The 18,422-nt window shown below is 45.3% G+C and overlaps 1 protein-coding gene across 1 annotated transcript in view; it reads right to left on the bottom strand.

The window, feature by feature from the left end:
* Window positions 1-321: 321 nt before the first annotated feature.
* Window positions 322-18,422, bottom strand: part of RNF152 (ring finger protein 152) — a 70,584-nt gene continuing 52,483 nt past the window's right edge. Inside the window, exon 2 of the mRNA XM_077777643.1 lies at window positions 322-1,736. Coding sequence (XP_077633769.1) covers window positions 978-1,589 — 612 coding nt within the window. The 5' untranslated portion in view covers window positions 1,590-1,736 and the 3' untranslated portion in view covers window positions 322-977. The remainder of the gene's footprint in view (window positions 1,737-18,422) is intronic.

Genomic DNA, 18,422 nt, shown 5'->3' with positions numbered 1-18,422 from the left:
AGGAGCAAATGTTAGAAGTGACAAGTGTGTGACACTTCACTGTGTGGGTCCCGGTGCTCAAGGAGGGGCCACCATTTCAGACCCTGGACTCAGGCCCACAAAGTCTTACTCCTGGGATTCTTCTGAAAAGATTCAAAACCTGAGGTAAATCAAACAACATATACACACACGTGCGCGCACACACAAATACACAATATTTACATTTAAAATTCTTGTTTTGTGAGATGGCTTGAGAAGAATTGGCATGTCGGGTTCCTGTGGGATTAGACATTTCTCATTATCACTCAAGTTTACTGCTCCCCTGTTGGGCTTTCCGTTTAATAAACACGTAGCAAGCTCTAATTACAAGGGAAGAAAAATGAAGGTATGTAACAAAACACGACACACTGGAAACACTTGTTCGAACACGGTCTTCAAAAAACGACTCTTCACTTCACTTATTTGAATTGGGGTGCCATTCAAAAAGTATAAAAAGCCTCAGCAACTGAATGAAGACTGGGTTTCCGTTAAAAAGAGGAAAGAAACCAGCACTGCGTGTCGCCGCTGCATTTTTACATGGATTCTCAGGTTTAATTCTACTGTATACATAGCATCTTTGTTTTAATCTACCACATTTAGAGAAGATCACATTGTATGCACTTGCACGGTTTAACGTCTAAGTAGAATACGTCTGTCTATCTCGTAACATGATTCTGAAAAATCATAAATTACAGTCCATTTAAATAAATGATTATGAGGATGCATGCAATCGTCTTCGAAGCTGTCGCCGCCAATACTCAGAATGATTTGCCTGGCATCTCACTGAGACCTCGCATCTGCCCTTCAAGTCTGTCTGCGGTTCATCAAGTGGCAGCCCAGAGGCCAGCGATCGGCACCAAACGATCAGCGTCGCCCCCCATCTGCTCACTGCGACCCCATCACCAACACCTGCTCAACCCCCTAGTTGGCACCCACGAGAAACCTCCCCGCGGCCCCGTTCAGCCACAGGATATCACAGTGAAGCGCTTAGAAATGCAAGACATGTTGTGCAGCACGATGCCCAGAAGGAAGACCAGGACGCAGGCCACCAGGATCACAGTGCACACCCCAGACCAGGTAGAGCTTTTGACCACGCCCCGCCTGTCTGGCTCCTCCTCCGCCGCCTCCTGGGGAGCCCCGCCTTGCAGGGGCTGCTGTTCTGCGGGGATGGTCACCACGGTGACGGACTTCTGCTGGCTCCCGGGCAGCAGGCGGCAGCCCATGTCTCCGGGCAGCAGCGCTCGCTCCTTGGCGATGGGCAGGGGCAGCATGTAGCACCCATTGCTGGGAAGTTTGATGAAGACCGGAGTGTGCTCGGACGCGTGCGGGATGGCAATGACCGCGAGGACCTCGGGGTCGTCGGGGAGCTGCGACACGGAGAAGCCCGGGGGCAGCCTGGTGATGCCCCGGCACCAGGGGCACCTCACGTCCTTCTGGCTCGTCTTCATCTGCCGGAGGCACACCGAGCAGCAGGTGTGTTTGCAATCCAGCAACTTGGGCCTTCGCCGGGGGCTGTAGTAATTGAAACAGATCTGACATTCCAGCAAGGAATCTTGGGAGAGCGTCTCCATCGTGGGCTGGGCGCAGGAAGGCCAAGGCCAAGGGGAAGGAGGTTGTTCTCAGGGTCCAGACCCCCCACGCCTCCCGTGGCGTCGTTCCAAAGTCGGGTGGTGATCGCGTAGCTCACAGGCACAGAGCATACTCGGGTGGGTTCATTTCTGAAGGAAACAAACAAACAAAGAAAAAAAATGCAGAAAAGTTAATGATTTCAAACAAGCCGAGATGTCAGCTCATCTGATGGACTTGTGCACCGCTGTTCACATGACTTGACATTGGGTCAAAAGTGTAAAATTTCCCACTTGTGAGGCTATAGGATTCTCACTTGTAATGCCCCCCCGAAGGTAAATGGGTCGTCTCGGGTGGCTTCTTACGTGAATCCTTCGCTCATGTCTAAAGGGAATACCTTCATGGCGGTGCATGCTGCCCATGTATTTGATAAAGAGGGAGTCTTGATCCTGTTTTGTGTATTTCAGTGGACCCTGGCTTGTCCTTCCAAAATACACTGCAGAAATTCTCTTGCTTCCAATTTGTAACATTTCCTAAGAGTAAATGACTTTCCTTAGACCCTCTGGTCTTCTTTTCCTGACACTACTTACCCTACTGTAAGTATTCATTGCCAGATTCAGGCAACTTCCCAAACCTGGGGACTCCATGTAACTAGCTCGCTCATTTTATGCAGGTTAGGACTATTTCTCTCTCGTAGGAAATTTAAACAATGCCGCCAAAGCCACACACACAAAGGCATCTGTTATTTTTCCCCACCAAACCACTGAACCAAAGTAATTCTTGTCATTTGGCTTTAAAAGAGACAAAAACAGAACAAAACCCTAAAACATCAGCAACAAAACCCAGCAGCACCAATGNGACCTAAGTGAAAGTCAGACGCCTAACCGACTAAGCCACCCAGGCGCCCCTCTTTCCGTCAGTTCTAATTTCATTACCATTTAGGTTTGCACAGGGCAACCGGACCACAAGCAAATCCTATTAACGTGCCAATCATAACCAGGTATTAAATAGTGAAAGGCTGTCAGAGAAGGCTGGCAGGCAGCCCCCCCCCCCCACCCCGCCCATCAAACAGTGACAGCAACAATAGTGTTAGCCTCCCAGTATCAAAAGGAGGGACAGCAACTTAACCGGGGCGTGAAGAAACCACCAGTGCTCCAGTGTTTCAAATGAAGGCTGCCCACCCCTGTCTCCTGTGGAAAGCATCCAAATTACGTGTCCCTGGATGGAGTCTCGAGGACTCTGGAAGGAACGATCCAACCACTACTGCAGAAATAATTGCTAGCCCAAGAATCCCACCTGCACCCAGAGCCAGGACCTGACGACCCGGAAAAGCTCCTGCAAGTGTTTCTTAAAAAGCAACCCTTTTTCTAACTCCCTTTGTGAAATTAAGAGGGCACTCCTTGCCAACAGTATGATTTGTTAAAAATCCAAATTAAAAGCGCAGAAAAGGTTGAAAGTAAAGAATCATCGCTGGCAAAAATTAACAGTGGCTGTCAAAAAGAGCATCATAGTGTGAAACATCTCAGCTGTAGTCAGAGTGCCTAAATTCCAAAGTCAGGTGTCATAATACAGCATTCAGAAAGCTCATATCATAACTGTATCTTTATCCAGTAATTCGAGAAATGTTTATTGCATAACGGAAATTTGCTAGGGTAGGCCTTAAATGTCGTCACTGAAAAAAATATATATGTGAGGTATATGTGTAGCAAATCACCACCATGCACACCTTAAATATCTTATAGTTTTGTCAATTATACCTCAATAAAGCTGAAAAAAGTAGAAAGTAAAGAAACAAATATCTAGGAGCATCTATCATGCACAAAGCACAATGCTAGGAGCTACTGAAGGGTAGAAGATGAATCAGATCCAAATCCTACTCTTAAGCAATTTAGGGTTACGTGAGAATGAAAGCATGAATAGATTTCCTCTCCCATTCATTCGAATTATTATTGGACATCTAACACGCGTGAATCATTATGATATTTGGCTTTGTCCCTTGTAACTAAGACCTTATCACCGCCCATAAAAGCTTTCCAGCCTAGAGGTAGCCAGTTACTCCTATAAACAGTCGTACTATAAATACAAAGTGATACAGGCCCTAGGGGGCTGGAGGAATCAGGGATGGCTCAGTGAAAAATCTGGATTGTGGAGAGGATATTTAGACATGGAAAATCAGGGGACGGTTTATTTTCAGGTTCAGAAATCAGAGTGAGCAAAGGAAAGAGGGTGTGCAATTACAGCTTCTTCTAGACTCTACCTGCGGTACTGGCTAGAGGACTTTTTTCCTAATACAAAGGAACTTTAAAATGCCCACTCTGATTACTCGGCAGTCAAAAAATGAAATCTTGCCACTTGCAACTATGTGGATAGAACTAGAGGGTATTATGCTAAGCGAAATTAGTCAGAGAAAGACAAATATCCTACGACTTCACTCATAGGAGGAATTTAAGATACAAACAGATGAACATAAGGGAAGGGAAGCAAAAATAATATAAAAACAGGGAGCAGGACAAAACATAAGAGACTCCTAAATATCGAGAACAAACTGAGGGTTGCTGGAGGGGTTGTGGGAGGGGAGAAGGGCTAAGTAGGTGAGGGGCATTAAGGAAGACACTTGCTGGGATGAGCACTGGGTTCATGCAGGGGATGAATCGCTGGAATCTACTCCTGAAATCATTGTTGCACTATATGCTAACTAACTTGGATGTAAATTTTAAAAATTAATTAATGAGGGGCGCCAGGGTGGCTCAGTCAGTTCAATGTCCAACTTCGGCTCAGGTCATGATCTCACAGCTGGTGGGTTTGAGCCCCACGTCGGGGTCTTCACTGACTGTGTGGACCCTGCTTGGGATTCTATCTCCTTTTCTCTCTGCTCCTCCTCCACTCACGCTTTCTCTCTCTCTCTCTCTCTCTCTCTCTCTCTCTCAAAATAAATAAATTTTTTAAAAAATGCCCACTCTAAGAGTTTTGTAGTTTTAGCTGTTATGTTTAGGTCTCGGATACAGATGCCTTTTAAAGAAACAAAACGCGTACCGAACTTGCAAGCACCTTTCCACTGGCCCAGCCAGGGAGCACAGTCCTGCAGGGAGAGGCGAGGGGAGCGTGAGCACAGTCCCACGCAAACCACAGACTACAGACCACAGACCGTGGACAGCCTGCAGCGCCAGCCTAAGGATGTGGGACTCTGTAGCGAGCACTGGGAAAACACCAGAGAGGTTGAGTCTGAGAATGATTCACTAGGCAGTCATCCTCAGGACAGATTGGAAAGACCTGCCGGGAAGCTAGTATAATATCAGACAAGAGGTACTGAGTAGCTGAAGGAAACAGTGGCAATTAGGATGAAGAGACTAGAAGGGCCGAGTGGTTCTAGAGAAGCCGGGTGGGAGGTGGCAGTGTATTGCAAGGCGGTGCTCCGGCGGCAGACGTCACAAGTCCGGAGAGGCGGGTGGCATCCTTAAGAGAAACAGGGATCCCAAGAGAACGGCCATGAGTTCTGGTTGGGCCCTATTTCACTTGAGGTGCGGGGATGATACACGAAATAAGCTATTCAGGAAGATATGAAAGGCAAAAAATATAAAAGCCGAGGGGTGCCAGGGTGGGTGGCTCATGCAGCTCTTCGATTTCGGCTCAGGTCCCAGGGTCGTGGGATCAAGCCCTGAGGTGGGCTCCGTGCCGAACATGGAGTCTATTTAAGATTCTCTTTCTGTCTCTCTCTGCCCTTCTCCCTGACTTGTGCTCTTTCTCTAAAATAAAGTAATAATCATCATAATAGTAATAATAATAATAATAATAAAATCTTCTTTTTAAAAAGGCTGAAAATGTGGTGTTGATATTGCAGAGAAGAGTCAGGCTTAGGCCTTAGAGACCCAGCTGATGGCCACAGAGAAGAGCTAGCAGCCAGAGACAACAGAACAGAACAGAGAGACACGCTTGAGGAACACATAGCTAAGTCTGATCAAAAGGAAGAATTGGGACGGAAGTAGGAGAAAACCCACCAACACATCCCAGCATGCATTGCCGGCAAAGGAAGGTCTGAGCAGCATAGGGTTATGGAGAGGGATCCTTAGGCTTTGGGGGCCACAAAGTCTCAGTACTTTTTTTTTTTTTAATATGTTTTTCATGTGTTTTATTTATTTTTGAGAGTCAGAGAGAGACAGCATGAGCAGGGGAGGGTCAGAGAGAGAGGGAGATACAGAATCCAAAGATAGGCTCCAGGCTCTGAGCTAGCTGTCAGCACAGAGCCTGACACAGGGCTCGAACCCATGAACTGTGAGATCATGACCTGAGCCACGACTGAGCTACCCAGGCACCCCAAAGTCTCAGTACTTTTGAGAGCATTTCCAGGGGAGTGTCAGGGGTATGCGGGAGTCTGCAGGCATGCTAGCATCTGCATACTAGAGTCCCTTATGAGGTGGCGTGAAGTGAAGGGTAAGCCAGTAGCTTAGAGGGAGAAGATTCGAGACACACTTTGTTTTGAGAACAGAGGAATTTGAGCAAAGAGAAGCACAGTGCAGGAGGGCTCCAAGCCAGGCCGTCTGTGCTGTGCTGTCCCCCATGGTGACCACCAGCCACAGGTGCAGACGAAGGTAGCGTGTGGAGGTTACAAAGGGGCAAGTCGATGGGCGGCTGCAGTGGGGGTAGCGGGGTGCAAATCCCCACTGTGTTAGCAGTTGGGGTAAAATCTGCTAATTTCATACACAAGGTACTGAATTCAGTTCTTTTTTGCGTGCACACATGAGCAGGGGAGGGGCAGAGAGAGGGAGGGAGAGAACCCCAAGCAGGCTCCACGCTGACAGTGCAGAGCAGGATGAGAGGCTCGAACTCCCAAACTGTGAGATCATGACTTGAGCCAAAACCAAGAGTTGGATGCCTAACAGACAGCTACCCAGGCACTCCATGAATTTATTTTTTCTTAAAGAACAAAAACAAAACACAGGGTTTGCTGGTGAATCTTGGCAAATGCCCTTATCTCTTCTTACCGTTAAAGCCTATGGACAGAGCAACGGTCATAGTATTACAGACCACAGGGCGATGTGAATGTGTGTGCGTGCAAAGGATTGACGGCTTTGAGCTATGGTGCCCGAGATGACACATTGGGGAGGGATACGAGGAAAGCACAGATTCCTGCAATTTTATGAATTTGGAGACAGCTTTGCTCAACAATGGCATTCAGAACAACCACCTTCAATATACAAGGGGCTGGAATAATAAGGTTTCCCTGGCACCAAAATCAAAACAGTGACCACCAATTTATCAACCCTCCCTCCTTCGAATTATTTACCTTACTTCTATATAAAACGATGGGAAGCAGCTTAGCAGAGGATGAAGAACGGGGGCTCTGGCCTCAAGGACTCCTGGGTCAAATCCTTGCCCTATCACTACCAGCCGTGACACTAGAGCAGGTCACGTAACCCCTGGGAGCCTGCTTCTTCACTGGCTAATGAATTAAGATGGAGCTGAAGACCAAGCGAGTTCAAAGAGCTCAAGTACTACGCTGTAGTGAAGTGTCCCTGACCCGGACGCCTTCCGGTGCTGTGCGCCATCTGCCCAGAGAGCGCTTCCTGGCTCTCAGAGAGCTGCCATTCTAAACAGCTTGACAGGAGGCATGCAAATGTTCGCCTTGGCTGCGCCCCAAGACCTGCCACACCGTCATTTGTCAACAAAACCCACATGCAATTTTACTCATGAATTTATGTTCCAAGTAATGTTCACCTAATTGGTGTTGAGCTCCCTTAAAATTAGATTATACCACTCGATTTCCAACTCTATCCAAGGAAGGCTAGGCCCTACAACATAGGCTGAGCACAAGAAGAGAATGGGGAAACAGCGGCAATTTACATGCCCAGCCACTCCAGCCATTTTGATGGCTGCACCTCTGATTTATACATCGACCTGCTCCATAGTAAGCCAGCCTGTACTGCATTCCAGTGTACTTCCTGCAGCATAATCAGTAATAATTATGATTTGTTAGGTAAAGAGAAGAAAATCTGCGAGGCAATGGACCGAAGCTAATGATGAAGCATCCCATTTCCCTTTCTTCAGAAACTGGAAAGATGTGAGTCAACCACGGAAGAAAGGGAATGAAACCAAGGCTCACATCAGCTGGAAAATAAACTCGGAGTTCTTGGCCAAATGCATCTTACACAAAGCACACACTGGCGGAAGCTTTAGGAACCAGAGTTTGATGTTATTTCTTTACAGGAGCAAGATACACACTCAGATAAAACACTCATTACATTTAAAAGGAAAGCGCACCTCAGTGGAATGCGTACAAACAGGTGCATGTGGGAATATCCTAGAACGATTTTTAAATGTCACTACCATTTATCTTGAAAGAATCTAAAGTAAAAAATCAAAAAACAGATCACAAAAAGAGGAATAGCAACTAAAGGTGAACATTCTCAAGATAATTACGGCTTATAAGATAGAATTTATTTTCAGACATATTTTCATAAAACAGTACTTAGTTTCATAAATGATGTCAGCAGTACCGTACACAGATCAAAGGCCTTGAAAATCATTGAATGCAATACTAACACATGCCCTGCTTTAAAATACTTTTAAAATTGGATTGAGGGGTGCCTGGGTGGCTCAGTCAGTTGGGCGTCTGGCTTCGGCTCAGTTCATGATCTCATGGTTCGTGGGTTCGAGCCCCGCGTCAGGCTCTGTGCTGACAGCTAGCTCAGAGCCTGGAGCCTGTTTCGATTCTTATCTCCCTCTCTCTCCGACCCTCCCCTGCTCACGCTGTCTCTCTCTCTCTCTCTCTCTCTCTCTCTCTCAGGAAAAAACAAAACAAAACAAAAAAAAAATCATTAAAAAAAGTGGATTGAGATTTGTGTAAATAGAGGGAGGTGTGATTTGGGGTCAGGGGGAGGCCAAAAACTAAAGGGTTGTGTATGTTATTGTTCTTTGGGGGCAGTGGATAGTTGACGCTTTACGACATTGATCCATCCATTTTCACAAAATAAAATTTCCTCACTTAAAAAAAATGTATAATCTTAGGCACCTTTATAAAAGGTATGGGCATGATAAAGTGGTACCATGAATTTAGTGGGTGGTAAAACAGCAAAGATCTCCAAAACGGAATTTTTATGGTCCCAGTTGCTGTTACAAGTTCAGGTATATAAGGATAAAAAAGCCAATGAAATAAATAATCCAGATAGTTTTACTCTGCTTACATTCTTAAGTCCCTTCATACATTCTGATTTAGATTGGTGGTCATGACATGGAGCGCCTGGGTGGCTCAGTCAGTTTAAGTGTCCAACTTCAGCTCAGGTCATGATCTTGCATGCACTTCATGAATTTGAGCCCTGCGCGAGGCTCTGTGGTAACAGCTCAGGGCCTGGAGTCTACTTCAGATTCTGTGTCTCCCTCTCTCTCTGCCCCTCCTCCACTCTTTCTCAAAAAAATAAACAACCATTTTTAACAAATTTAGATTTGTGGGCGTGACATTACTTGGGAAGCCTCCCTCAGAACTGTGGCATGAACTGATAGGGATTACATCTGGCTGACCTTGAACTCTCCCATCTGATGAACTCCATGAGGACCTTAAATTCAATGATTATGTCGAAAAAAATGTCAAAGTCAAAGATTAAACTAGACACTGTACTGCTCTGCTTACTCTTTTGAAAGAGCACGGCTTTCTGATGCAGGTCATTCACTTAATTCTTCAAGAAAATGTAAATATTTGAAATGGGATTAAATAAAATAAATACAATTCCATTTAATTTGGAATTTCAGCTGGCAAGACCACTTAGTTACATTGGATCATAGCAAACACTCTGATTAGTGGCAAGAATGGGAACGGCCTGGCGGTGACAGATGTGTCACTGACTTTTCGTCCTCTGGTGGCCGAGAGCAATCCTTTGAGGACACAATTGCCTAATACGTGCAGACTCCAACTGGTGCAACCATCTCTGATTTAATGGAGAAGGCAGTGGATTCTAGGGCTTTGGCAAATTTTAGATGAGAATGCCATCAGCCCAGATTCGAATGTCTGCATTGCCTTCTATGAGCATCTTTGGTTTGCTGTATTTAACGATGTAAGGAATCTAGAAAGTGAACACTGTCACTTAGGAGTCTTGGGTGACCAGAAGGATGCAGCAAGGAATGGTCGGGAGCCAGATTGGTCTGGGTGGTAGAGGCAGGCAGAGTGGGCCAGAGATACCGTACTGTGGCTAGACAGGCAGAGAGGGCAGCAGATCAGTTAGAATGCCACAGTCAGCCCCGGGGACAGCTGCAGTCCCAACGGACCAGGCCACAGGGCCGGTGCCAGTTCCGTCCTCTGAAATGCACATAACCAAGCAACTGCAACGGAACCAGAGATCCTGTCCACTCTGGCACAGCTTATTTACTCAGAAGTGAGGAGGAAGATGAACGAGTCTGACCCTTCCATGATCTGGCAATGCATATTTAAAATCAAAGTATATTGAAATCAAAACATATTAGGAAGGAAAGCCAAATTTCAGAAGGCCACGCATGACAATAACCATTTTTGTGCGTTTGTTTCTTCTAATAACTGTCAAGCAATCATTGATTGCTCTTAGGGCTCAGGAGATGAGGATTTTAGTTCTAATTCTGTCCTAATCAGATGGGTTACCTGAAGCCAGTCACTTCTGCACGAGCTGCAGTGTTTTCACCTATGAGAGAAATAGACTAGATGATCACCTAACGTACCTTCTAGCAAACCTAGTTCTACCATCTGAACACACTGCTGGGTTTCTGAAAGCATGACGAAGCTGTCAGGCTATTTGTTCTGTGCTTATACCTGACAGATAATTTGTAAATATCATATTAATGATCTTACAAGAATGCACATCTAAGTGAGAGAGCAGGCAACTCACATTAGAAATTTCTTCCTTTGTGCTTCTGCTTTAATGAAGGAGTCTAACTAGAGCTACTGTCCTAATAGAAACGGCCACAACTTCAATTTGTAGCAACAATTCAAAGAATAACCATCTTACGTCTAATCAATAACCTTCTTAGATCAAGCAAGATATTGCTATTATCCAAACTTGCTACCGGGTGAAGGTGGTCCCGGCTTTCCCTTGAAAAGAATTCTGCACAGCTCTCCACCTCACACAGAGGCTAACGCCAGCATAAATCAGACACACTGCTTGACCTTTGCTTGTTCTGATCACCCAGGAATGGCCAAGAAAAAGTTGCGGGTGCTCATAAACGCAGGGAAGAGATATAAAGGCCTGTCAGGGGCTCCCTGGAGGCTCCCTGGGCTCCCTGGAGAGAAGGGATAATAAAAGATGCCATCAGACAGACAGGCAAGCAGAACAAAGGGAAAATGATCAATTACCCCAACTCCTGAGTGCAGCTGAAGGAACTGACAAGTCAGGCATACAAGTAAAGCCAAAGAGATGAAAAACAAACAAAAATCTTAAGCCTTCTCAGTGGCCGGTCATTTACTAAGGCAAAACATTTGGTAGGTGAGCAAATATTTATTGGGAACCCAGCGTGTACCAAGCATTACCCAAGACACTGGAACATTATGCAAACTAGAGCCTTTGCTCTCGCAGGGCCTCTGGATGTGCACCCGAGAGAAGAGCTATGGAGAGAGAGCCACAGGAGAGGGGGGAGGGTGGGCAGAGCACTGAAAGGAGCTGCTTATCAAGTGATCATACGTGTTCAACGGATCATACACGGGGCTTAGACAGAACTACCAAGCAAAGAACTATCACTACCTGTTAGAGCCAGAGAGGATGCTGGAACTGAAGGAGGCTACCAGCTGGCCCGCTGCTCTTTCTAATCCAGCGACTGGAGAAGAGAAGTCAGAGGGAAGGACACCAACATTGCCTTTTAGGATTAAGCATCATATCTGACCCACGTGGGCATCACCCCAGACAGCAAGGTGGGATCCACGCCTACAAGCCTGAAGAGAAGCAGGGGTTGGAGGTGGTGCCTCAAGGCAGTTTAAAGACAGCCCATTAGGGCCTCACTGGGGAGGAGCGTCTGAGCGCTCAGAGTTGTGCATTAAGGACGGTGAGGCTCCAAGTAAGCAAACTCCTTGGAGAGCCAAGGCCCCTCTCTGTTGTGGGTCCCCGTGACCCCTGATCTTCACATGCAGGGAACAGGGGACCCCTGAAGCCCCTCGACAGACTTCCTATGTATATATTTGCATCTCCATAATATGAATCAATCACACATGTGCATTCCCTGCTTTTTTTTTTTTCCTTACCCAACCACCAATGCCAGCACAAACTGAAGCCTTCAGGCAATTTGCTTTTTAATGTTTTCCCAATACATTTTATCTGTATCAGGGACCCACAACCTTCTGCTGTAAAGGGCAGGGTCTTAGGCTTTTAGGCTCTGTGGGTCACAGTCTCACCCACAGATACTCAGCTTTGCAATCAAAGTTGTGGAAGCAGTCATAGACAGCAGACAGGGAACAGTGCCTTTACGAGAACAGGCTGAAGCTGGATTTGGCCAACAGGCCATCATTTGCTGACCCCAGGTCTCCATCATTTCTCCTCAGCCCTGCCCTTGATCTCCTACATTCAGTATATGCCTTCAGAGGCACCCATCCTCGCGTCAGCTCCCTGTTCTAACATCAGTTATGTCACCTGGTTTCTGTCAAACTACACAGGCAAAATATTTTCAGTTATTCAGGGGAGACAATAAGAAAATATCAGCTTTACAGATGCAACGCCTTCTCAAACGACTGCTGGAGAAAACAGGAAGAAAGAGAGGTGAGGAAAGAACACAGACAATTATCATTCACCGATCCAAGAGCAAGCACTAAGACCATTTGTGAGAACATAAAGGTAGGGTTCCAGACTTCCTTCACACCTAGCAATATGGATCTAGTACTTCAACAAAATGGGCAGGAACTCTAGAATTCATCGTGACCACTCCAGATTAAAGACAACCCCTAATTGGAGAGAACTCCACAGAGACATGATGGTAATGCCACCTGACTGTCTGAACCATGGGTACCATCAATCCTCTGTTCATCTCCACAGTTAGGGCAGGCCAAGAAGTAGCTGAACAAATTTATTTTTTATTTTCAACAAAATTCTCTTATGTTTATTTATTTTTGAGAGAGAGAGAGAGAGGGCTAGAGACAGAGTGTGAGCAGGGAAGTGGCAGAGACAGAGGGAGACACAGAATCTCAGAAGCAGGCTCCAGGCTCTGAGCTGTCAGCACAGAACCAGACTCAGGCGTGAACCCACAAACCGCGAGATCATGACCTAAGCCGAAGTCGGATGCGCAACCGACTGAGCCACCCAGGCGCCCCTGAACAAATTTGGATCTGGCTAGGGGCATCTCAGCTTTATGCTGTAGCATCTTATGGTCGTTCACCTTTAACAAGACACATTGCGTAAACTTCCCAGACACACAGAGAATTCCTTCAGTGTGCCACAGAATATGTATGATGATCAGAGCGCCATTAATCTGAGGCACCTAAGGCTAGAATGGGTGCAGGACAGGAGAGTCTTGGCTCAACCAAAAAAAAATCTAAATATTAAGACTCATCTACTTTTACATATTTAAAAAACCTATATTTCTTAAGATTTCTTCAGATTCCCCAGAAAGCATTCTATATTAAACATTTGGAAAGAACAGCACATGAAAAACCTGGTGGGTTTTATGGCTATCTCTTTAAATAAATCCATTCCAAAGCCATTCATAAGATTATTTTCTTTGAGCGGAGAGTGTTTATGACTGCAGTCTCCCTACCCTACCGTCAATTTCGATGATTCATGGCATCAGTTAAGTCTCAAACTGAAGTTGCTAAGGATTCCTAAAGGCATCGGCACTAAATNTTGTATAACAAAACACCACCAATCATTAATCCATCCTTCCTAACCAAAAAAAGAAATCCCAAAGATTTCTCCTTGGCTTTCTTAGATTTATTTTTATGTCAACACTGGAGTAATATTTGACAACAGTAAAATGCACATATTTTAAGCATGCAGTTCAATGAGTTTTGACAATGGTGCACAGCTGTGTGACCCCTATGCCAATCAAGCTCTTTCCGTCACCCCAGAAGGGCCCTTTGTGCCTCACCCAGTCTATCCTCCCTGCCCCGATCCTTGCTCCATCTTTGACTTTGTTTCTGAATTTAAAAACGTATCTGTAGGTGTAGGCTTAGGGGAAGTGGTAATATTCCGAGCGTACTTTCAGATGAGCTAGGACTGTGCTTTGGAGAAGAAGGGGTTGAATCAGCTTCCCAGAGAAAAACCACAGAGTAACGCACAGTACTCTGAATGCCCGTACTGAGTACATGGCGCTATTCTGGGTTTGGGGGACCCAAAGAGAAAAAGATGGTCCCTCCCTGCAACGATAACCATGTGAATTGCTGCAGCGCACTGTGGTCTGGGCTTAGGGAAGCAGGTCAGAAGCAATGGAAGGGCAGCACCTGGGTCTGTCTGGGGCCGCCCGGAAAGCTTTTTCGGGAAAAGGTGGCATTTTAACGTCAAGGAGGACACAGCTTATGCGACAGCGCAGAGCCCGAGATGGGGCAGTACCAGCATTAGGAGCGGTGATCAGAACCGGTGGTGTCCAGCAGTACTCAAATATGTCTGTAAAAGGTGGTAATAAACAGCGCCTGCCTCATAGGTTGTTCAGATTAACACGTGTAAAACCCTTAGAACAGTGCCTGACACCCTGTTGGCTCCTGGTATGAGGAGGTACGACCACTATTTGATGAGGATGAGAGAAGGTCTACACAGAGCCTGAAAGACGGGGGGGCGGTGGGGTCTGAGCAGTACATTAACTAATCAATCAATTGAGCACAGCCCTTCCCTCCTTGCTCTGAGCCCAACAGAAAGGCAGACAAAGAAACAGGTGGGACTTAAAATACAGCCTTGGCTACACTGTTCTAAAGCAGGACTGGAGGAAGTGGCTGGGCCCCAAAGCCAAAATGGCACTTCCTGTTTCTTTGCATTCTGCTCCCAGAACACAGCAGCTGTCCCTGCAGGCTGGGAAAGGCCAGGTCACTAGGTGGCAGTAGGAACAGAGAGCAAAACATGCCCCCAAGGAGGGCAACAAAGTCAGCGAGAGAGGGAGGGGAAGAGGAAGGGAATGGGGAAGGAAAGAAAGCAAACCACAGTGGGCCCTTCCCCTCCTCCCTCCAAATCCTCAGCAAGGGGTGCCGGGCCCAGTAGCAGGCAGGAGCAGCGCCTCTTATTCAATGGAATCCTATTCCATTCCAAGGAACGGAAGCACGGCTGCCCCCCTTCCTGTTACTCAGAGTTTGCGTCTGGTCCTGTGAGTCGCAGGGCTCCTGAAGACTTCACTGGGGAGGAACATCACACTCATAACTGCATCACCTTTTTTTCTTTTTAACCATCTTAACCATTTTAAAGTATATAACTCAGTGGCATTCGGTGCAGTCATAACGTTGGGTACCCATCGTCACTGTTTCCAGAACTTTCCCGTCACCTCAAACAAACTCTTATAGGGGCCAAGGACAGGCCACCCCAAGATGGGCCACTTTGACACGAAGAAGATTATTTTGAGTTAAAAGCAATCCAGGGGTGCCTACGTGGCTCAGGCAGTTGACCCAAGAGTCAACCGACTCTTTATTTCAGTTCAGGTCGTGATCTCACTGGTTCGTGGGATCGAGCTCTTCGTCAGGCTCCATGCTGACAGAGTGAAATTTGCTTGGGATTCTCTCTCTCTGCCCCTCCCCTGCTCACTTTCTCTCTAAATAAATAAATAAACTTAAACACAAAACAATCCAAACCCAAGAGATTCAGGAAATGCTCTTTGCCTCCCCCTCAATTGCCTGCTTGTACGAAGAAGAGAGCGCTTTGCAGATTCCTCTTTACCTATGAAACTTACCTCCAAATCAGAGTAACCTTTGTTTTGCAAACATCCCCTCTCATCTTTCTCCTCTTTGTATCCTCCGACCCAAATCCTCTCCTTGGCTCTTTGGGATTCTGCAATCTGTGTGGATTCCCCCCTGCATAAAACTGCATTTGATTTTCTCCTGTTCAACTGTTTCTTGTCAATTTGATTCTTAGTCCAACTAGAAAGACCTTGAAGAGCAGAGGAATTTCTTCCTCCCTGACACTCTGTATTCTAGAACAGTAACTCCCCACTTCCCCTTCCCCTCAGTCCCTGGTAACCTCTATTCTGCTTTTGTTTCTCAATGAATTTGCCTCTTCTAGGTGCCTTATGTAAGTGGAATCATATTATTTGTCCTTTTGTGTCTGGCCTAGTTCACTAAGCATGTTTTCAAGGTTTGCTCAGGTTGTGGCATGTTCTCAGAATTCCATTCCTTTTCACGGCTCAGTAATATTCCATTGTGCATTACTTGTTAAAGCTCCTTGGGCAGCAGTTTGGGGAATTAATTGGGAGGGGTTCAAGTGAAGGGGATGTCACGGCTGGAATGAAGGCAGGGGGGATGGAGGGGAGGGGGAAGAGCCATCGAAGAGGACATGAGGCTGGTTAGAATTAATCGGAGAGGAAAGGGAGTGTCAGGGAACCCTCCTGCTCAACTGTAGACCCCAACAGTTAACATAGAAAAGACAGCTGAACTCATGCTCTAACTGAAACGCACTGTGTTCATTTCTTACTGCATGTTCTTGAGGCATTGACCAGGCTGTCTCACAATGACTGGAACATTCGAACCACCAAGCCCAAAAGGCCCAAATAGCAAGGTAATGCCTAAAAGACCATACCCCACATGCCTTCTTCCCTGCCTGTGATCATGTGCTGAATGCACACCAACCCCCACCTATGATCATGAGCTCCCTGCCTGCTCAAATCCTCCTAAACCTCTCCTATTAAGCCCCAATGTCCATCTTGCTGGCATAGAGGTCAGCTGTTATGGCTTGAGCCTGATGCCTCCCCTGGCTGCCAGCACCCAAAATAAATTTCTCCCTTTCTCTTTTCCAAATCCTCATCTCTTGAGTCATTGGCTTCTCTTGCAACAAGTGTATCCAAATTTGATTGACAGCAGTGTTGGCCAACCCAGCCAGCAACTATGCTTTTGATCTGTCTGGCCCCCTTGGGTTCCCCGGGATGAGCGGTTGGCCACAGCAGGGCCAGGGTTCACGTGTACACTTCCCGAGTTAGTGACTGTGGTAAGACCTTGGTAACACAAAGTGGGGGAGGGAACGATCCCCAGGCTTCTGGTTCAGACAACTGGATGGAGGTCAGACTTCTGAGGACAGGTCTGAAGTTTACAGAAATGGCCAATACGTTCTGAATTTTGAATTTTCTAACTGCTCAAGTCATGACTTCTGTGTGAAATTCAGATCACCACTGGGGAAACCAGCATTACTGCATAATTTTATTTATATGAAGTTATATTTCACCAAATCAATTAGACAACAAAGAAATGGGTCTTTTCATTACTGGGTCTTCTAGAAAAAAAGGGGGTTCATAGAAGACTATGAACCACAAATGTTTAAGTCCACAGAGATTAAACCTTAGCAGTATTCAAATTCTTCTCTCTGAAAAGGCACAGTAAAATACCTGTATGAGGTTCCATGGTGCCAGGCTAGAGCTGTTTATCAGGTCACCACACATTGTCAAATTACAACTGTCACCAGGCTTCAGGCTATTTTTTGCGTTGGAAATTTCTTTCTCTTTAAACCCTGGCTTGATTAACAACTCAATGCAAGGAAAGACTCTGTTTCACCATCTCTCTCTTGCTTATTCAGTTTGAGTTCTCCTCCTCTCAACAGACACATCTTTACAAATTAATAAAGCTTGCCAAGCTCAGAAGATGGCATACAGTGGGCGCTTGTTTATGAAATAACACCCAGATAAAAGAGTACACCCACCCCTCGCTCTCTTATTATTTCGATAAGAATAGTCAACTTCCCCAGGGCGCTGGGTAGCGGATCAGTCTGTTAAGCATCCAACTCTTGATTTCAGCCCAGGTCATGATCAAATGTTTCTTGGGTCTGAGCCCAACGTTGGGCTCTGCGCTGACAGTGTGGAACCTGCTTGGGATACTGTCTCCCCCTCTCTCTGCTCCTCCCCTGCTTGCACTCTCTTTCTGTCTCTCTCAGAATAAATAAATAAATAAACTTAAAAAAAAAAAAAAGGACATTCAAGCACATTCAAGCAGCGCCAAACTAAAATGTGAGGTTATGGATTATCCAAATTTTTATATCCAAGACCACACACAAAGTATTTAAGCTTCAAGGGAGGAAAAAAAATCAAGCAATCATGTTCACCCTACCTACTCTCACCAAGTACCCTTGAAGCAAAAAGACACTGTAAAAATACAATTTCTAAGTTTGTTAGAAGGCAGTGATTCATTTTATCAAAAAATTTTATATGTAAATAACTTCTAAAAGAAAAGTTTTCTTGTTAAATGTTATAGCTTAACGATCAAATAAGAAACAGTTTAGTTCCAAAACATTTTTAAAATTATGTAACCTTTTCAGAATGTGAATACACATTCTAAATAGAGTATGTACATGTGAGGACATATAGGTGTCATGATCTATAAGAATATTTACATATAGGCCACATAAATATTCAATTCATTTTTTTGAAACTAAAAGGAGTAATTCCTAAGTCTTAAACTAGTTTTATTACAAAGTTATTGTAATTATTCTTCATAAAATCAAATATATTCAATTTTAGGGGAAGTAAAATATTTGTCACATTTTTAAACTATTGACAGTCACTTAAACATCTGAATTAATCAGAAATGATCAGCACTTAGTAATAATTTTTACTAATGCAAAGGATACTTTTTGGTTGGGATAAAATCATTCTGTAGTAAAGTCTGCACTGTTCTTCACAACATGGGTATTTAATTTTTGTTTTACATATTTATACATATTACTGAACTTAAACTTCTTAAAACATAAAAATACCAATCTATCGATCCTTACGGTACACAATATTTGTCCTAA

This window comes from Crocuta crocuta, unplaced genomic scaffold (genome assembly GCF_008692635.1).
Source record: "Crocuta crocuta isolate KB4526 unplaced genomic scaffold, BGI_CrCroc_1.0 scaffold36, whole genome shotgun sequence".
NCBI classification, from domain to species: Eukaryota; Metazoa; Chordata; class Mammalia; order Carnivora; family Hyaenidae; genus Crocuta; species Crocuta crocuta.
This window is presented reverse-complemented; position numbering and strand designations above follow the sequence as displayed.